The 22,470-nt window shown below is 42.3% G+C and overlaps 1 protein-coding gene across 1 annotated transcript in view; it reads left to right on the top strand.

Moving 5' to 3' along the window:
* The window catches only part of glrbb (glycine receptor, beta b), a 160,515-nt gene extending 149,798 nt beyond the window's left edge, over positions 1-10,717 (top strand). Inside the window, exon 10 of the mRNA XM_039750302.1 lies at positions 9,790-10,717. Within this exon, the coding sequence (XP_039606236.1) occupies positions 9,790-10,086 (297 nt within the window). The 3' untranslated portion in view covers positions 10,087-10,717. The remainder of the gene's footprint in view (positions 1-9,789) is intronic.
* Positions 10,718-22,470: the final 11,753 nt, after the last annotated feature.

Here is a 22,470-nt window from a genome sequence, read left to right on the forward strand (position 1 = left end):
ATAGGTACAAGGTGAAACTGACGCCATTGATGAAATTCAGTAAATCACCGAGCCAACTGCGCTTGAACTGGCTGCACGCAAGCACACAGAGGCCAACGCTGACTCTAACAGGCTAGTCTAGTGCAGCGGCTGAATCCCAGGGACAGTGATGTTGATTCGCTACGGGGCGGCAGTGGTCATGAGCTGGCTGCTCACCAAATGTACAGCACTAACTTATCAGCTCCTGCGTGCTGGCAAATTGCATTGGGAACCAACTATAGCCGATTGTGGCGTTCAACGAATGTACATCGCTGAATATACTCGGCTCCGGCGTGCTGACAAATTGCACTGAGAACCAACTATGGTCAGTTATGGCATTCAACGAATGTACGGCACTGACCGATCAGCTCCGGCTTGCTGGCAAATTGCACTGGGAATCGACTATGGCCGGATGTGGCGTTCAACGAATGTACATCACCGAATGTACTCGGCTCCTGTGTGCTCGCAAATTGCAGTTTAAGGATTAAATAGCAAACATAGCAAAATTAATAGAGAAACATGAAGAATAATGAACTAAAATATACAAAAATAACAATAAAATGGAAAATACATGCAAACACAGGCTGACACGTAGCAATTACTAAATTGTTATTTTTAAAATTACAAAACCTTTTTCCTTCTTTAAGATCAATCTTTCTCATAGTATAACAAACATAGCATAACTTTTGACTGTAGCTTCATTAAGAAGAAATAAAAATGGCGGCACCTTCTGTCATGTTAGTTGTAGTTGTAATGTATCATAAGTAGAAATGAGGTGTAGGATCCAAATCCAGATCAATAGGTCCTTAAAACAGGAGCTGTAATGGCTGCACCACCATGTCGCACAGTGACCAATCAAAACAAAAAATATGTTTGATGGAAATGCTAAAAATATTATATAACAATATTCCCAGACTAAATTAATCCAATGTATTATTATGGGGGCTTGTAGACTAAATAACCAAAGGTATATGGAGACCATTCCAAATGATTGAGTTCAGGTAGTTACATTGTTAGCAGGTGCATAGAATTTAGCCATGTGATCTCTATTGGCAGTAGGTTGGGTCATACTGAAGAGCTTAGTGACTTCAAACATAGCATTGTACCAAGCTTGCACAGGAGAGTACAGGGAGGATTTCCAAGGAATAGAAACTTTATTGGTGTTCAGACAGATCCAAACGCAGGTCTTTTACAGAGGCGATCCAGCATCACAAGGAACAGCTGTCAAACTTGACGTCTTGGCCCCAACTCCTGCTCAAAGTGTTCTTCATCAAGGAGGTACAGCAGCTCGGAAACAGCAGCTGGAGCAGAGGGAGTCTAGGGGAAGAGAGACAGGAGAGTGAGACCTCAGGATGGCCGCGTCTCGGCCTTTTAAATGTTCGAAGCCCCCGCGCAGCAAGCCTGCAGCTGATCCCGCAAAGAGGAGCTGTAAGAGTGTGTTTGTTTTCCATTGAAAAACTGTTTAAGAAGGGTTTCTGAAGGGCTGCCATGTCCCCTTGCAGCAGAGGTCACCATTATCATAGGATGCCATCTTTGCCACAAGTTAGTATGTTAAATTTCTGCTGTGCTGGACCTGCCACAGTCAGCTGTGAGTGCTATTATTGTGATGTTGAAGCATTAAAGAGAAATAGCAACTTAGCCATAAAGTGGTAGACCACACAAACTTACAGAGTAGTGCTGCTGATTGCTGATGCATATAAAAATCACCAATCTTTAGTCGCATCCCACACAATAATGATCACAAATACCTCTGGAAGCAAGATCAGCACAAGAGCTCTGCATCAAGAGCTTCTTGAAATGGGTTTCAGTGGCCAATCAGCTGCACACATGCTTAAGATGTCTAAGCACAATGTCAAGTATCGTCTGGAGTGGACTTCAGAGCAGTGGAAAGTGGAGCGATGAATTAAGAGTGATGATTTAGGATGAATAAGTGACAAATTCAATATCTGAAGATTTAGGTTTAGAAGATGCCATGAGAATGCTACCTTCAAGACTGCAAAGTGCCTACTGTAAAGTTTGCTCAAGGAAAGATAATGATATGAGTCTTTTTTCAGGGTTTGGACTAGGCCCCTTGGTCCTCGTGAAGCTTACTGTTAATGCTACAGCAGACAAAGACATTTTAGACATGGGTGCCCTTCAGACTTTGTGATAATAGTTTAAGGAAGGCCATTTTTCTGTTCCAGCAACACTGAGTCGCTGTGCACAAAGGCAGGTCCATAAAGACATGGAGGAACTCAAATGGTCTGCACAGAGCCCTGATCTCAACCCCACTAAACGCCTTTGAGATAAATTGGAACACCGATTGTGAGCCAGGTCTTCTGGTCTAACTAACATCAGTGCCTGACGTCAAAGATGGTTTTTTTTTTGATAAATGAATGCAACTTCCCACAGACCAACTCCAAAATCTTGGTGAAAGTCTTCACAGAAGAGTGGAGACTGTTACAGCCGTAAAGGGGGGACAACTCCGTATTGATGCCCGTGGGTTTGGAATGGAATGTCCTACAAGCTGTGTAATGGCTACAGACATTTGGCCATAAAAGTGTATATTAAAATAAACTGCTCGAAAAAATTAAAGGAACACTTTTGAAAACACATCAGATCTCAATGGGAAAAACCTCCTGCTGGATATCTCTACTGATATGGACTTGGTATGGTAATGTGTTAGGAACGAAAGGATACCACATCATTTGATGGAAATGAAAATTATCAACCTACAGAGGGCTGAATTAAAAAAAAACACCCCAAAAATCAAAGTGAAGAAATGATGTGGCAGGCAGGTGAGTCCGTTTTGCCAAAATGTCATTTTAGCAACTCCAAATCGTACTCAGTAGTTTGTATGGCCTCCAAGTGCTTGTATGCATGCCTGACAATGTCTTGTGGGGGCATGCTCCTAATGAGACGACGGATGGTCTCCTGGGGGATCTCCTCTCAGATCTGGACCAGGGCATCACTGAGCTCATGGACAGTCTGATTCTATTGGATTGAGGTCAGACGAGTGAGTGTGGGGGCCAGTCAATGTCATCAATTCCTTCATCCTCCAGAAACTGCCTGCTCTCACTGGCAGTCAAGGTGCCATTGTCTAGCATGTAGAGGTCTGTGTGTCCCTCCATGGATATGCCTCCCCAGACCATACCTGACCCACCACCAAATGCAGCCATGCTGAACGATGTTACAGGAAGCATAACGTTCTCCACGGCTTCTCCAGACCCTTGCATGTCTGTCACATGTGCTCAGGGTGAACCTGCTCTCATCTGTGAAAAGCACAGGGTGCCAGTGGTGGACCTGCCAATTCTGGTATTCTATGGTAAATGCCAATCGAGCTCCACGGTACCGGGCAGTGAGCACAGGGCCAACTAGAGGACGTCAGGCCCTCTGGCCACCCACATGAAGTCTGTTTCTGATTGTTTCGTCAGAGACATTCACACTAGTGGCCTGCCTGCTGGAGGTCATTTTGTAGGCTCTGGCAGTGCTCATCCTGTTCCTCCTTGCCCAAAGGAGCAGATACTGCTGATGGGTTAAGGACCTTCTACAAGGGGTCCTGTCCAGCTCTCCTAGATGAGCTGCCTGTCTCCTGGAATCTCCTCCATGCCCTTGAGACTGTGCTGGGAGACATAGCAAATCTTCTGGCAATGGCACGTATTGATGTGCCTGCCATCCTGGAGAAGGTGGACTACCTGTGCCAGCTCTGTAGGGCCCAGGTATGGCCTCATGCTGCCAGTAGTGACACTGACCATAACCAAATGCAAAACTAGTGAAAAAACAGATGAGGAGGGAAAAATGTCAGTGGCCTCCCCTGTTAAATCATTCCTGTTCTGGGGGCCGTCTCATTGCTGCCCCTCTAGTGCACCAAAACAACTGAAACTGATTAACAACCCCCTCTGCTACTTAACTGACCAGATCGATAGCCCACAAGTTTCATTGACTTGATGCTATACTCTGATTATAAAGTGTTCCTTTAATTTTTTGAGCAGTTTATATAGTTATACTAGCAAAAAAACCCCGTGCTTCGCAGCGGAGAAGAAGTGTTTTAAAGAAGTTATGAAAAAGAAAAGGAAACATTTTAAAAATAATGTAACATTTGCTTTCTATTCGTTTGCATAAGCACAGTCCTTCACCAGCAATTATTTAATGTTAGCTCAGACCGGGCACTTAAAGGTTTTCTGTCGCACTTTTGCTGATTTTGTGCCAAACACTATTCTATCCCTGACCATCTCATTTTCGCTTGCATAAGCACAGTCCTTCACCAGCAATTTTAAAAACGCCAGCGGCAGCGTGTCTATAAACTTAATTTCAACTTACGGTTTACACCGTGCTTTGTTTCCGCAGTAGCTGCACTTATGAATATGCTTGTATGCCTCACTCGCTTCATATTTTTTTGCTGCCTTCTCAATTGTGTAATGTGTTTTTTGTTCAGTGCTCTTTGAAGCTCTTCCTTGTTCTCTACGTACTGCGTTCACAGTCAGTTCACGCGAGCCGCTCTCTTGTGCGATCTTGCGATGTCCACGGCTTTATTTAATGTTAGCTAAGACCCGGCACTTAAAAGTTTCTCTCGCACTTTCGCTGAGTTTGTGCCAAACTCTAGACCATCTCATCTTCGTTTGCATAAGTACAGTCCTTCACCCGCGAATATTTACCTTATATGGGCAGGCACTCAATTACGTAGGAGGCATGATGATGCGGGACGCAACTCCGCCTCACACGGTAACCGAGCTGCAGGCTATGGCCGTATATATGGTCGGAAGTAGGTTCCAGTTATGACCGTTACGCGTCGAATTTCGAAATGAAACCTACCTAACTTTTGTAAGTAAGCTGTAAGGAATGAGCCTGCCAAATTTCAGCCTTCTACCTACACAGGAAGTTGGAGAATTAGTGATGAGTCAGTGAGTGAGTGAGTCAGTCAGTCAGTGAGGGCTTTGCCTTTTACTAGTATAGATTAGTAAAGGTTGTGCACATTTCAGCAGTAGAAATTAGCAGATCTCAAGAACCATTTTCTTTGCATACGTTACTCCTTGAAATGACATAACAAAGAACCTCCTTTTTATAAATTCAATGGGGATTGTAAGAGAACAAGAAATGCTGTCACAGTTACATCCTTGTAGTACGTCTTGCAGCTTTTCTGCACGTGAGAAAAGACAGCAGGGTTGCAAGAAGTTGATAACGGATAGTAAAGGCAGACTTCATGCTTTAGTAATATAGTTGAATAATTGAAAGGCCAGCCGACATTTCAGTTACACAGTTCGTTACATCGTTAATCAGGCAGCCTTCCCCATGGGGGTCTCTTGCCTCCAAGCTCTCTTAGACGTATGTAAAGATCTGGAATAGACTTTCTTTAGCCAAAGGCTGTTTTCTGCTTCTCCGATAAGAGTCAGTAACCTGCATCATCTGTAACTGAGGGTACTGGAGACAAGTTGTCAGGTAATCAGAATTTTAGTATTTAAATACAAGATATTATTAAGCTATTTAGAACCAAGCAGCAATAACAGCCTATTGATCTGCCAGGTTCCTAGCTCTTTAGTTGTGTCTTAATCTATTCAGAAGGAATGTCATTTAGGTTCAGGAAAAATTTTAGAACAAGAAAGCCGATTTTTAATTGTGCATTTTGTGTAAGACTGGAGAAAAGTAAAGCCAAAGAAGTACATTTCATTGTGCAGTTGAGGTGGAGTTTGTGTTTAGAATCCACTGTGAATCATCACCAAGACCACACACGGGGAGCCATACTGAGGGCAAGACACAGAAATGTTTACTTATTGGCTAATGTATCAGCCAGTGTGATCATGACCCTCGAAAGACTTGCATGTCAAACATTATGCTTTGCAAAAGAAGAGTAAAGTGTGTGAAAGGATTTCACAAGACACAGAGAAAGGTTTAGGGGCAATCGTCCTTGAAATAGGCTGCCAAATCGAAAGTTGTGGTTCAAGTGGTACAGGTCTTAACAGACTTCAGTCCAACGCAGAACAGTACAGACAGGCAAACATGGCGGTTTTAAAGCTGGGCAGGGGAAGTGATGTCATCGGGGCAGAAACCGGAAGTGACATCAGCGGGACTGGAACCAGAAGTGATTCTCTCATTTGAACTCTTTAGGCAGAACTTCAAGCACTATGACTGGTGAAGAGCAGACAATGCTCATCACCTACCTGATACAATCACTACAGTGAAGAATGGTGGCGTGTAAAGACTTCAGAAAAGGTCTAATACTTAAACAGTTTAAAGTACCTCCTGTGCAGTGCATGCAAATGTTTTAATTTTTGTACAATTTCAATGTATTCAAAGTTAGTATGTATATGGGAACTGGTGTGTAATAATGGTGTGTAAAATGTGATGCCACCCTGGCCCAAGAGGGGGCACTGCCACAAACAGAGAAACTGTCCAGTGAGGGCAACTGACCCCATCTCTTCCTGTCCCTGGGCTATGAAATGATGACTGCCCAGAAGGACTAGAGTGACTAGAGCTAAGGAGCTTCATAACCTTTAGACAGAAATAAGAATGTTGAATATGTTTGTCACAACACACAGAATTATTATATGCATTTGTTGTCATTTAGCAGCTTTGGCTGCATTTCACTATTTGATCAAGAGTATCCTCAAGATTTCACCTTATGTATATGTAAATATTCCAATATCTATCTATCTATCTATCTATCTATCTATCTATCTATCTATCTATCTATCTATCTATCTATCTATCATATAGTGTCTTTCCTATCTATCTATCTATCTATCTATTATATAGTGCCTTTCCTATCTATCTATCCATCTATCTATCTATCATATAGTGCCTTTCCTATCTATCTATCATATAGAGCAGGAGTGTCGAGCTCCGGGCCTGGAGGGCCGCAGTGGTTGCAGGTTTTTATTCTAACCCTTTTCCTAATCAGTGACCCATTTTCACTGCTTTTCCCTTCATTTTAATGGCCCCGTTTTTAAGGATTCAGTCTCTGAATTGGTTCCTTTCTTCATTAAATAACAGCTAAACAGAAATGAGACGTGAAACAAGCCAAAAGATGACCAGCTACACTGGGATTTCAAACTCCAACCAATTTCACTCCAGCCAATCTCTTAATGAGAAGCTGATTATTTCTGTTAATTAAGCCCATTATTTAATTCCAAGGCTTGTTGCTGTTCTCATTCTGCCACAGCAGACATTTCTAAAACTGTTGATTTTCTGTTTTTCCTAAAAACATCGTCAAAATGTTTTGGTGGCCAGAGAGATCAACCTTATCGAGACCATCACCTTTCTTTATTTTCAGATGTTGTGTGATGGGCACAGGTGAGCTGGTCATGTGGCGGCTCGTTTTGTGTCTCGTTATTATTTAGCTGCTAATGAAGGAAAAATAGACAAACTAAGGGACCTGACTCACGTCAATTAAAACTAAGGCAAAAGAAGTTAATTAGCAGCAAAAACTGGTCACTAATGAAGAAGATGGTTAGACTGAAAACCTGCAGCCACTGCGGGCCCTCGAGTTCAACACCCGTGATATAGTGCCTTTCCTATCTATCATATAGTGCCTTTCCTATGTATCTATAAATTCTTTGAATTTATATAGCGCTTTTCTCACTACTCAAAGCGCTCAGCATTTTCAGGTTAAGTCCCTTTTGGCATTTATGGGATTTGAACCGGCAACCTTCCGATTACCAGTGCAGATCCCTAGCCTCAGAGCCACCACTCTGCTGTCTGTATGTCTGTCCATCTTTAACAAGAGAACTACTTAATGGATATTTAGATCAGGGTTTTTTTCTATAATTTGCTTGAACATTCCGGTTGATTTTGCAACTTCTCTCATCTTGTCAAGTATCATAGTTTGCTTGCAGGAGTGATTTCTTAGCGGTAATCTGAGGCAGAGTCTGCAGGCCGAGGGGAGGGGAAAGCATGACGTCAAAAGTGGGGAGCCGGGCAGAGCCCTCCTAACTGTCCTCTTTCACTACTACGTGGGCGGAGCTGCAGGGGACGGCTAGTCTATTATGTAGCACCTCTATCTATCTATCTATCTATCTATCTATCTATCTATCTATCTATCTATCATATAGTGCATTTCATATCTATCTATCAATTTTATTTGCACATTAAACACTTCCACAAAAAACATTCCACACAAATGCACACTTAGGGCCTTGGGAGTGGGCACACTCAACGGCATCCGGTGGGGGGAAATTTCAGCCTCACTCCGAGTGCCGGTGTCCACTTCCAATTTTAAACTGCACCTAGTCACGGAGAGTTTTGGGGGGGAAGTGGGGCTGTGTGTTGGCATCAGCTGGTGTAGGCCACATGGTGCGGCACTGCCGCACCCCCCCAACCACAAAAAGCACCTTATCAACACACACCAACATTACATTAGAGCAGGCGGAGGGAGACTAGAGGTCTTATTACACCTCTGTTCTCAGTTAGCTGCCCGGGGCTGGAGGCTAGGAGTGGGAGCTAGCCGTCTGCCTGTGGTCTGGAGTGGTGGGTTGCTTTGCTCTGCGTTGGACGGGGGTGCCTGCTCACTATTACCCCTGCGGAACGGGGCTAGCTCTGGCGTCCAGGAATGGTTGTACCTCAGGTATGGCAGCACCGGGACCAGAGTTAGGTAGGGTGTGTGTGGGGAGTGTGAATGGGTGTCTGGCGTACATCCTTGTAAGTCTTGGGTTGTATGTGTATGTGAGAGCATGAGGGAGAGAGTGTATGACTGTGTTTGTGTGTGACTGTATATGTCAGGTGGGGTTTTGGACTCCCCTCTCCTGGGACATCTGGCAATACTACAACATCTTTGCCTACCCTCCCCCTGCCTTAAGCATCTGTCTGGTCGCTCCCGGTGGCTGCCTGGTGGGATCTGGTTCCCTGGGCTCTGTTGGGTCCTCGGCGGGGTGGGTCGCCCTTGGGTCCCGGGCTGCTGGGTTCCGGGCCCGGCCGACTCGGGGGTGAGCGGCTGCGGGCGGGCCTGAGGGCTTGCCGTTGATATCTCCCGGGACTCTGCCGGCTGCTGGTTGTGACCCCCGGGGTGATCCTCTGTGCCTCTCGAGTGGGGGTTGGGGCTTCTCTGGTGACGGCCTCCCTGGGGTCTCCAGCTCTGGGGTGACCTCTGGATCTCTGGGCTTGGAACTCCCTCCATCTTCCGCACGTTTTTGGTGGCAGATCTGTGGCCCTTCACACTCACTATTGGATGCTCCTATAGAGAAACCTTACACATACAAGCGCGTCGCACACAGGTGCTCACATGGTGATTTCATAAGTATGACTTGGACATCTTCAGCACATGATCTAAGGTTGTGGTGGCCCTAAATGCCTTAGTAATAATTACTGTATGATTGTCAGCAAACATTTTTACTTTTATATATCTTCATGTAGCTGATGCAGCAATGTTTTTATCTTGTGGTTTTTTGTTTTTTTTTTTTTCCCCTCTCTTTCTGCAGGTCTAGAAGCGGACTCTGGTTCATTTATTGTTTATTCTATACGAACCCCCCCCTTCCCCCTTTACCTCGATCTCTTCCTTCTCTCTCTTCTTTTTCTTTCACTTTTGTCTCCATGTCCGGTTTGAATCTTAAAAACATCTAAAATATTTTTAATAAAGTTTTGGTATCAGGCGTGACGTCAGCAGAAGCTGTAACGCTCCACCTGAGAGAAAAACTGTAAGGCTAGTCGCCAGCATTCAGACATCAATTCTGTTTGCTTCACAGCCGAACAGGACATGGTAAAAAAAAAAAAAAAAATCTATCTATCTATCTATCTTTTGTTTTGGTGACTGAAGTCATTTGTGAAATATCTGTAATTTTCATTTGTTTTTCTCCTTTCTTGCAGGTCGCAGAGACAAGATGCAAAAAGGTTTGCACTTCCAAGTCTGACCTGAGGTCGAATGATTTCAGTATAGTTGGATCCTTGCCAAGAGATTTTGAACTCTCAAATTATGACTGTTATGGGAAGCCAATAGAAGTTAACAATGGCCTGGGGAAGTCTCAAGCAAAAAACAATAAAAAGCCTCCTCCACCCAAACCTGTCATACCCTCTGAGGCTAAACGAATTGACCTTTATGCAAGGGCTTTGTTTCCCTTTTCCTTTCTCTTCTTTAATGTAATATACTGGTCAGTATACTTGTGATGATTTTCTTTTCATTTCATTCATGTACGATATATTGGCTTTCATGATTTTCTGCCCTAAGGCCGGTGTGACTTGTTCTGCATCTGTAAAGCATCATGTTATGTATATTATAGGTGCTGTACAGTTGGGTACAAAGGAAAACATGAAGCATCAGTATTTGAGTTGACAGCATGACTTTGCAATGTTGAAGCTCAAGCCAGAACTTGTTGTAAAAAAAGAAAAAGATGTACAGCAGATCCCATGCTTGGGAACATTGGGTAGAAAATTGCATACAACTTGTAATGTAAAGAGAATTTTTTCTTTTGTTCTATTTAAAACAAAATGCAGTTTCTGATAACATGCACGTTTAACAAATGAAAAAAAAAATATATATAAGAGATATATAAATATATATGAAGAAATGTCTAATACATTTTATGTAATATTCTCAAAAACAGTAAATCTTTAAAGCAATGGTGGACCATCTTGTTCTTTCTTTAATGGTTGATGGCATTGTCTCCCCATGAAAGATATCTTAGAACGAACACAAGTTGTATCTCATGTGAATTTGTAATAAAAGCATTACATTATTCTATCAATGTACTGTACAACTTGAAAATAAACAAATAAAAGTTCATATTGCAACATGAAATCGAATTTCAAGGGCCTATATTTATACACATATATTTAATTGAATATAAAGACTGTGTCCTTAATTTCAGGCCATGCCTTTTCTTCCCATGGAGGAGTATAAATGGTTGTCCTGCCTGCACTTACTTGGATTCATGATTTTAGATTATTGTTGTGTAAAAAAAGAATAAAGACAACATCATAAATTGAATAAAACATAGAGAGGGTGAACAACACCTCAAACACCTACCAATATTTACATTTACATTTATTGGCTTAGCAGCTGCTTTCCTCCAAATCGACTTACAAAAGGGGTCAACATAATCGGTAAACGGGGGAGACTGTTTGGGAACAAGTGTTACCTGTCAAGGTTTGCAAAATTAATCATCACAAGTGAGAAGTACGGAGCAAATCGCAAATCTGTTACACTTCATTGGCTACGAAAATCCTAACAAAACTATTATCAGTTAGACAGAAATGAACCGAGCAAGAGAGTCGTCAAATGCTTCTTAAACGCAAGGAGAGGCTCCAAATCTCGAATGGAGGTGAGCAGCTTGTTCCACCAGCTAGGAGCTACACATTAAAGGAGACTGGAATGTGATTTGGTGGCATCAACAGATGCCATTCATCAGCAGGCCTCGGTGGGTAAGAAGGATCATAGGACCTCACATGTGGAATTCTATGAGGAGACAACAAAAGGATACGATCAAAGTGGAGCTTATGATATTATTGATGTGGACTTTCAGAAATCATTTGATAAAGTGCCACGTGAGAGGTTGGCCATCAAACTGAAAGGGAGTGGGAGTTCAGGGTGATGTTTGTAGATGGGTCCAGAATTGGCTCAGACAGAGGAAACAACAACAACAACATTTATTTGTATAGCACATTTTCATACAAATAATGTAGCTCAAAGTGCTTTACTTGATGAAGAAAGAGAGAAAAAAGACAAAGTAAGAAAATAAGACAACGCTAATTAACATAGAATAAAAGTAATGTCCAATGGCCAGGGAGGACAGAAAAAACAAAAAAAAAAAAAACTCCAAACAGCAGGAGAGAAAAAAAAATCTGCAGGGGTTCCAGACCATGAGACCGCCCAGCCACCTCTAGGCATTCTACCTAACATCAATGATCAGTCCTCATTGTATTCAGGGTTCTCATGGAAGGACTTGATGATGATGGTCATGTAGACTTCTGGCTTTTAATCCATCAATGTAGGAACATCATGGTGTTTTGATTAGGTGGTGGTGGTGCAGGTCTCCACCACAGAAAACCGGGAAAAGAACAGAAGAGAGAATAGGGGTTAGTACGGATTTTAGAGTCACCATGAATAGTTATGATAATAATTTGAATATACAGAGTATCAGGATTAAATTAAAATGAAGTTATGAGAAGGCCATGTTAAAGTAATGAGTTTTTAGCAGTTTTTTAAAGTGCTCCACCTTATCAGCCTGGTGAATTTCTATTGGCAGGCTATTTCAGATTTTAGGTGTATAACAGCAGAAGGCCGCCTCACCACTTCTTTTAAGGTTAGCTCTTGTAATTCTAAACAGACACTCATTTGAGGATCTAAGGTTACGATTTGGAATATAAGGTGTCAGACATTCCGATATATAAGATGGGGCAATATTATTTAAGGCTTTGTAAATCATAGGCTGTATTTTAAAGTCAATTCTGAATGACACGGGTAACCAGTGTAGTGATATCAAAACTGGGAGTGATGGTGAGAGGAACCTCATCAGAATTGGCCGATGTTAAGAGTGGTGTTCCACAAGGGTCAGTGCTAGGGCCGCTGCTATTTTTAATATATATAAATGATTTAGATAGGAATATAAGTAAAAAGCTGCTTAAGCTTGCAGATGATACCAAGATAGGTGGATTAGCAGATAATTTGGAATCCGTTATATCATTACAGAAGGACTTGGATAGCATACAGGCTTGGGCAGAATTGTGGCAGATGAAATTTAATGTCAGTAAATGTAAAGTATTACACATAGGAAGTAAAAATGTGAGGTTTGAATACACAATGGGCAGTCGGAAAATCGAGAGTACACCTTATGAGAAGGATTTAGGAGTCATAGTGGACTCTTAAGCTATCGACTTCCCATCAGTGTTCAGAAGCCATTAAGAAGGCTAACAGGTTATATAGTGCCTTGATGTGTGCAGTACAAGTCACATGAGGTTCTGCTCAAGATTTATAACACACTGGTGAGTCCTGGAGTCCTGTGTGCAGTTTTGGTCTCCAGGATAAAAAAGGGCATAGCAGTGCTAGAAAAGGTCCAGAGAAGAGCAACTTAGCTGATTCAGGGCTACAGGGGATGAGTTATGAGGAAAGATTAAAAGAGCTGAGCCTTTACAGTTTAAACAAAAGAAGATTAAGAGGAGACCTGAGTGAAGTGTTTAAAATTATGAAGGGAATTAGTACAGTGGATCGAGACTGTTATTTTAAAATGAGCTCATCAAGAACACGGGGACACAGTTGGAAACTTGTTAAGGGTAAATTTCGCACAAACATTAGGAAGTTTTTCTTTACACAAAGAACGATAGACACTTGGAATAAGCTACCGGGTAGTGTGGTAGACAGTAAGACGTTAGGGACTTTAAAAACTCGACTTGATGTTTTTTTGGAAGAAATAAGTGAATAGGACAGGCAAGCTTTGTTGGGCTGAATGGTCTGTTCATGTCTAGAGTGTTCTAATGTTCTAATGTCACATTGACCACCATTGACCATTTCGTAGACAAGCATCAAGGATTTGAACTTAATACGCGCTGCTACTGGGAGCCAACGTATTGATCTGAAAAGATGAATTACATGTTCACGTCTCAGTCAGTTGAACACCAGACATCCGGCTGCATTTTGAATCATCTGCTCCAGCTTTGTAACACATGCAGGTACTCCTGTCAGCAGAGAGTTGCAGTATTCCAGTCATGGCAGGACCAAAGCCTAGACAAGAAGTTGTTCTAAAGTAGACATTAGAAAATGGGTAAATTGTGGTCATAAAGGGATGCACATGGTTAGCGACAATATTCAAATAAGCCATGGTATTCAAACGATGATGGATTGATATCAGTGGGTTCAAAATCTGCTACGAAAACATTCCCCACATCATTACACCACCACCAGCAGCAGCAGCCTGGACTGTCCACACAAGGCACCCTGTTTGTATGAATTCATAAGTTGCTGAAAAATTTTTACCCTACCATTTGTGTGCTATAGCAGAAACTGAGATTCATCAGACAATGATGTGATTTTCCAGTCTTCAGTCCTCCAGTTTTGGCGATCCTGTGCCCACTGCAGCTTCAGCTTTCTGTTCTTGGCTGACTGGAATGGAACCCAATGTGTGTAGCCCAACAGCCTCAAGGTTTGACGTGTTGTGCTTCCTGAGATGCTTTTCTTCTCCGTACAGTTGTACAGAAAGGATGTTTGCATCAGCACAGCTGTTCTGTCAACTCAAACCAGTCTGTCCATTCTCCTTTGACCCTCTCTCATCAACAAGGCATTTCTGTCTACAGAGCTGCCACTCTCTTGATGTTTTCTGCACCATTTTGAATTAACTCTAGAGACTGTTGTGTGTGAAAATCCCAGGCAATCAGCAGATACCAACTCAAACCAACCATCTGGTGCCAACAATAGTGCCACGATTAAAATCCATGAGATCACATTTTTCCCATTCTGGAGTTTAATGTGAATATTAACTGAAGCTCCTGCCCTGTACCTGCATGGTTGTATGCATTGTGCTGCTTTCACATGATTGGCATATTAGATAACTGTGTGGCTATGCAGGTGTATAGGTGACTGTTCACTACCAGTCAAAATGTTTTCCAGTTTTCTTAAAATTTAAATGTGATGAATGACTCAAAATGAAGAAAAGGTGAGTAGTAAACGTGTAACAAATCTGCCTGCCATGCCAAAATGGGTTGATCATTACCGCTAACCAGTCCTAATTTAAGGCAGATAATAAAAAGGATAGGCCAATATCACACCCTGCAGAGCACCACCATACCTACCTTTTTAAAATGTTCAGTTCAAACCTGATGAGTGACCATTTACAGTACGAGAGAAGAAAAATAGCTAGAGGACAATATTCATAAACACTGAGAAATGTATTAAACCAAAGAAACGAGAGGAGGAGAAAAGAAGAATAAAAATCCCTTTCATCTGCCCCTCCAACCCAAAAATCACCCTTAAATGTGCCGATACCAAAAATCTATATACAGTGGAACCTTGGATCACGACCATAATTCATTCCAAAACTCTGGTCGTAACCCCAAAGTAATTCCTCTATAGGATTGTATGTAAATACAATTAATCCGTTCCAGACCATACGAACTGTATGTAAATATTTTCTTCAAAGATTTTTAAGCACAAAAATAGTTAATTATACCATAGAATGCACAGTGTAATAGTAAACTAAATGTAAAAACATTGAATAACACTGAGATAAAACACCCAGGCTCCCTGCTCAACAGCTCGCTCGCTCTCGCTCTCTCTCCTCCTGCTTCCTGCCTTCTCCTGCAATCTCCCATTCTTTCCTGTTCTCTTCTTTTTCCCTTTTGCCAACTCGCACTTCTATTTATGAAGAGGACGTGGTTGTCGTGGCAATCAGCAGCTCCTGGGAACAATTACGGATGCAGACCGCTTCTCACCTGTGCACTTAGGTGAGAAACGGGCACATCACGAACTCCTCAGGAACCGCTTCAACCACACACCACCACGCCCCCTCACTAAGCCGCAAGTACGGTGATTATTTATTAAAACTGGCCTTTTTGGTGGGAGCTGTGGACCCGCTATGCCACAGGAGGAAGCTGGGCTGAGAGGAGGCTACAGTTTTGAGGGAGAGTTCCTCTGTGTGATGCACCAAGAACAATTTACAGTACAGGGAGGATACTGAACACATGCAGAAATCATCGGTGTGTACGAATCAGAAGGGAAACGAAACAGAGCACAAAGAGTTCACAGCGAATGCACAGGGAGAGACTGAACACGTGCGGAAATCATCGGCGCGTACGAACCGGAAGGGAAACTGGCTTGTTTGTCAACCGAGTGTGTGGTCGTGAACAGATGCAATAGGTTTGGCAAACTTTTTGGTCGTAACCTGATTTGTACGTGGTCTGAGACGTTCGTGAACTGAGGTTCCACTGTACTGTATATATTGTCACGCACGCGCAAGTAGGGGGCCGCGGACGGACCTTAATACGTTCGGGAAGACATACGCCAGCAGGGAGTGGCGGGGTACTAACCTTTCTCCTTTTGTTTCTTACAGAAGAAAAGACGCACCGCTGCCATGAGTCTCCCTCCCACAGCTTCCTGCACTATGCTACTTCCGCTCTCCCTCCGTCCACTACTCATGACGTCATCAATCCCATCTTGCACCACGGCTCCTTCCCAGCATTCCTCCACTTCCGGCCCCTCCTCCATAAATGTCCGCCGACGCCAGCTTTGGGTTTCATGCACTAAGAATTTATTTTTTCATGTACATTGACCTGTCAAAAGTGGATCATATTGCAATATACGGGGTCGGAAACCCCAAACCTTTATGCTGTTGTTTGCTCTCTCTTTTACAATATATATATATATATATATATATATATATATATATATATATATATATATATATACAGTAGAAATATCACTTCCCCAGTTCCCCTTTCGAAGTTCAGATGTAAGTCCAAAGTTCCAGCCCCCATTGACAGCAGGTGAAACAAAGTGTATAATTGGAGGCTAACCCTAAACCGTGAAGGTCTTAACTGTAAAATGTTCAACAGTCAGTCTGCGCCATGATAAAGTGCTCACCCGAGTCCGTGGGTAATAACAGAACGACAAATTCACAACTCAACAGTGAATCACCGACTTCCATCTAACAGTCAAGTCTTTAGGAGTTACAGGACCTCTTCTCATGACCCGGGCAGATGCTGATCCGTTTAGTCCGATTTTTTCCCGTCTTCTTTTTGGCTGTCTCCCTCTCCTTTTAAAACGGCACGCTTTATGCAAAATGCTCCCACCTTTGGGGACACCGCTGTCAATCACAGTCTGTAAGTACTATCCACACAATTAAACCCGATCGACAGCAGAAAAACACATTACTTCTGTTTATGTGGCAGTGCTACAAACTGCCAGAGGTTTAAATTTAGAGTTTAGGTTAGCAAAAACTGGTAAAAAAAGGAAATTTCACAGTATTGCAAATGGACCTTCTCCAGGGAACAACTAATAGGTTACAATCTACAGATGTTCTGCAGCAATTAAAGTAAATGAAGCCTTGCAAGTTGAAGCAAACAATTTGCACAGGTGTCCCACCTTCTGCTGATTACTTAAAAACCCTCCATGTGTCTTAAAGAAGAGTTGGAACTGACTGTGTTACTACACTCTCTGAAGTACAACTTGGACAATACTCTAGTGCAGGGGTCGCTAAATTTTTTTCCCCCCGAGAGCTACTTTTACAAAATGAAAATGGCAGAGAGTTACTCATGTTTTCTAACGTTTATTCTCATAGCTTATTTCAACCCAAACAAACTGAATAATCTTGTTTTGCTGAACATTTACAAAATGTTGGTGTCCACAACTCACATTTTGCATTAAAACATCACAAAAAATTATATAGTTCACCTGCAAGTGCATTCTGTATGTCTGTATGCATTTTCTAGTGTGTCTCACACTATTGAATTAAAACATGAATGCTGTCAAAACAAAACAAAACAATTCCAAATACACAGATATGACTTATTCTTTTGTCATTTTGTTCCATGTCATTGTTTCACTTTATTCACAGGTCCAGTTGCATGTGTGATGTGTTTTTTAGTTAGTCAGATGACTGGCTCTGCAGGGAGTCAACAAGAGAGGCAGGTGTCTGGTGGAGTGGAGCCACTTAGGTTCACTCTTATGGAGTCATTTCAATGTTCGTCTGTCAGTCTTGTTCTGAACTTTGATTTCATGACATTCACGTCAGACTCACAGAGGTACGGAGACCCAAACAAAGCAGACATTTTCAAAGCTGCTTGGTGAAGATTCTTATAGTCATCTGGCTCTACTAAGCTCCAGAAATGCTGAGACTGCTGTTGAGAATTTAACTGCACATTATTTTGAAGGTTTACTAATATAAAATGTATAAAATCCAATGTTTCTCTGTCTCTCCACTTTTCATGAGAGAACTACTTAACAGATTTAGATCGGGTTTTTTTCTATAATTTGCTTGAACATTCCAGATGATTTTGTGACTTCTCTCATTTCGCTATGTATCATAGTTTACTTGTGGTACTGAGAAAAAGGCAGCGGGCAGAGGAGAGGGGCCTTCCTCACTCACTCGTCCCTTAACTCCGCTTAGCTGGTTAACGAGAGAACAATTGAATTCAACTTTGTTTGATATTTAAAATAAAGTATTACTTAGGTCTAGATGAGTTTGAGTGTGGATATCCTCTTAAGTGTATGCCACATTGAAAAGATAGATTGCAATTCAGATTGTGGATCGTGATTTTCTGTTAAAAGGATCGTGATATGATTTTTTGGAAAGATCGCCCACCCCTAATTTGACTAATCAAGTTTTCAAATTTATGTATGATTCATTAACCCTTTGGTGAGCTACTTGGAAAGGGGTTGCGAGCGATGTGTTGGAGACCCCTGATCTAGTGGCAAGAAAACATCAATTAACAATTAAATTAAATGAGACAGAGCACTATTACCCTTAGAGTATAAACATTTCATTTAGATAAATTGCAAACCAGGGCAGCAGTGGTAGCACTGCTGCCTCGCAGTTAGGAGACGCGGGTTCGCTCCTCGGGTCCTCCCTGCGTGGAGTTTGCATGTTCTCCCCGTGTCTGCGTGGGTTTCCTCCCAAAGACATGCAGGTTAGGTGCATTGGCGATCATCAAATGTCCCTAGTGTGTGCTTTGTGGGTGTGTGCGTGCCCTGCGGTGGGCTGGCACCCTACCCGGAGTTTGTTTCCTGCCTTGCGCCCTGTGTTGGCTGGGATTGGCTCCAGCAGACCCCTGTAACCCTGTGTTTGGATAAAGCGGGATGGATAGATGGATGGATGGATGGATGGATGGATGGATGGATGGATGGATGCAAACCAAAGTGTCAGTGAATACAGTGGTGTCCTAGACAGTCCAAAGTCAATTGGAAACTGAAAGAAACTCTGATAAGAAGAGATCTACTTTTGACCAGTAGTGTATTGTTTAATGGTTTTTTCACATGATGTATGATGAAATTCTTACATGCATGTTCAACTAGCCTGTAAAGGCATGGCCTCCAATACATTTCCCTAGTCAAAGTATTCTTCAACTGGCACTTAGCAGACTAAATGGTTGACTTTATCTGAACACAAAAGTGGTCTAGAAATAGGGCTGATGCCGGACCTGTGAGGCATCAGTAATCAGCACTGTGACACCATGCCAAGCCCCGAAAGATAACAGCCTTATATTTTTTTTTAGTTGTTTATTTTTGCTTTAATAAGCTTTCATGTCCAGCTGACAATTTCATTCAGCCCACCTTTAGATCCAAGACTAAATAATTCGATGCCAGCTGCCACAGAACTCTTTTTGGCAGCAAAGACAAATGACTTTCCTAACTGCTACTTGGCTTGCTACTGATGGCTTTATAAATCAAAATGGTCTCTGCCTTCTTTTTAATTACATTTTTGGAAATTTAAATTAAAATAATAAAAAAAAGTAAAATCTTCCTTCGGTCGAGATTAACTACAGCCATTTGCCTTTTAAAATTGACTTTTATTCCATGAATTTTTGGTTGACTGAACTTATGACATAAGCAACCCTTGCATTACCATGTGTGACAGAGGGCCATGTCTTCAATTAGATAACAAGTAGCAACAAAAAGATTTTTTTAATCAATTTGTCGCAAACTGCCTGCAATGGGAAGAGTTAGTGTTTTCCATTTGGTGCTTATGGGAAAGTTACGAAGCCCGTCAAGAACATTTGCATGCCTGCTGTCATTCTTCACTTAATCTACTCTTAAATATAACATTGCTTTTTCAGATGATTTATAAACCAATCCATCCATCCATCTTCTATTTCACCTCATCCTAAGTAGGCATGGCATACAAGTCAGGACAAGGTGCCAGTCTATCATTGGGCGAGCACACACACACACATGGGTCAGGTTAGCAACGCCAATCTACCTAACGTCCATGTCTTTGGACTGTGGGAGGAAACTGACTTATCTTCCTAAAGCCTAAAGTCACCACTTCCTGTGTGTGTCGACATGAACTCGCTTCTTCCTGCCGACTATGCAACTGTAAGAGAAAAGAGATGACAACGATAAAGTGTTGGGGTACCAGCCTGATAAACTGCAAAGCAAAAGGAAAAATGCACAATAATCGTGGACACGTTTTTTCAGACGCCAGTTCAGGATCGAACTGTTTTCAATCCTTCCGGCAGTAAGAGGCGATTCCAGGTAGACAAACACCAGAAGTAAGGTCAGAAGCATTCAATCATCCGGTCTGTGGATGGGGGAAGAAAAATGCCATTATGGCCCAGCTCCCACCACTAGAGTGGAATTGCTGTCACTAGAGCCCTTCAGCTTGCCCCTTGGTGCACACACATGCCACACCTTAAAGGAATTTCTAAATTGATCTTATTAGGCCAGGGGTGTCGAGATCCAGTCCTGGAGGTCCACAGTGGCTGCAGGTTTTCATTCTAACTATCTTCTTCATTAGTGACCAGTTTTTGCTGCTAATTAACTTCTTTCGCCTTAGTTTTAATTAACTTGACTCAGAACCCTTAGATCTTTCTTTTTCCTTAATTAGCAGCCCAACAATAATGAAACATGAAAGAAGCCACCACATGACCAGCTCACCTGTGTCCATCACACAATATCTGAAAATAAAGAAAGGTGAAGGTCACGATAAGGTTGATCTCTCAGGTCACCAAACATTTTGACTGTGTTCTCAGGAAAAACAGAAAATCAACAGCTTTGGAAATGTCTGCTGTGGCAGGATGAGAGCAGCAACAAGCCATGGGATTAAATAACGGGTTTAATTAACAGCAAGAATTGACTTCACGTTAAGAGATTGGTTGGAGTTTAAAATATCAATTTAGCTGGTCATCCGTTGGCTCATTTCACGTCTTATTTCTATTTGGCTGTCATTTAATAAAGAAAGGAATCAATTCAGAGGACTGAATACTTAAAATCAGGGCCATTAAAATGAAGAGAAAAGGAGTTAATTAGCAGTGAAAACTTGTCATTGAGTAGGAAAAGGGTTAGAATGAAAACCTGCAGCCACTGTGACCCTCCAGGCCCTGGAGTTCAACACCCCTGTATTAAGCAATTCCTTTTCGCCTTATAGTGATTTTAAATGTAGTCATCTTTTTACATTCTTCACATGCACGACTCCAATTGCTCTCCATGTTCATAATGTGAATGGCATGATTAAATAATTGGTGGTTTTAACATGACTTAACTTAGCAGTCCTGCCATATGGTTAATTGTCTCCCGCCATTACTTATAATTCTGATTCCTGTCCATTACAAGCTCAAGTACAAGCTTCTCTTATTCATATTATTCTCCTGTCTGTTTTTAGTACAGTCTCCTCTCTTAATTCTTATTCAGCTGGGAAACTATTAAACAAGACAAACCCCTGCCACCTAGCCTTTAAGTCATTCATTTACTGGTGTGTAAGTCACCTAAAAGTGGTTAATTAAAAACTTGGTTATCTACACGAATGACCTCAGTAAAAAATTCACCAGTGATCAAATAAGAGCCTAGGCAAATTCTTCGACCAACAACATGGCAGTTACTCTGAATAAAGCAACAAAGTGAATCCTTGTGTAGCATCAGATAGCCAGTATTAAAAGTTTAACACCTACAAGTCACCTGCTATGAAACAGAGTACTATACATTTCCAGAATAAATGTTATAGATAAGACTTAAAGACATATGAGTTGTTGGGTTCAGTTGTGTCTCTACGTGCAACAAGGCAGATTAGCATTAATATCCTTTGAAATTGATGTCTCCACAAAGAGAGACCCCAACTGAAATGCGCCTGTCCCATGCGACCAGTGAAACACAGAGGTGTACTGTACAACGTGCTTCTGGGCACAACTCAGGATTTTAGACATGCAAATTACATATAGCTTGAATATCATTAAAAATACGCGTTCACAATAAAGAGTAAATACTGTGAAAGCCACCCGACACACCAGACACAGAGACACAAGTCCCAGCACTACACAGGCTTTATTTGCAGTTTCCAGTTTGGTCAATAAACCACCACAAAGCACACGGTTCCTTTCTCTTCTGCCTCCGCTCCTCCCTCAAGCTTTGTCCTCCACCTCCCGACTCTGGCTTCCCAAGTTGTGGCAGCTGTCCCCTTATTTAGATCCATGATCTCATTCTGGCTGCACTTCCAGGTGTGACGGCAGCCCTACAGAGGACGGCTCAGCTGTTTTCCATACGCCACCTGGCGGAGGCCGCAGGCCCCAGCAGGGCTGAGTTTCCCTGCCCTGTGGCACTGTAGCAAGCTAAGGGGGCTGCCCTCTGTTGTGCCAGGGGAGGTATTGCCCCAAGAAAGCTCCTTCCCCCGGTCCTTCCATTACGGAGGTGTCCCGTTACAATGTGTATTTGTAAAGTTGATAAAAAGGGCGGCACAGTGGCATAGGGAGCAAGCCCACAGGTTTTTCCCCCTTGCCAAAGGTATACGGGTTATCCTCAACAGTGGCATTAATGTGACCCACTATGAATGAGTGAGGATATGTGAGTGAATATTCACTGCAGGGCGGCACGGTGGCACATTGGTAGTGTTGCTGCCTCACAGTAAGGAGACCTGGGTT

The sequence above is a fragment of the Polypterus senegalus genome, chromosome 4 (assembly GCF_016835505.1).
Source record: "Polypterus senegalus isolate Bchr_013 chromosome 4, ASM1683550v1, whole genome shotgun sequence".
Classification (NCBI taxonomy): domain Eukaryota; kingdom Metazoa; phylum Chordata; class Cladistia; order Polypteriformes; family Polypteridae; genus Polypterus; species Polypterus senegalus.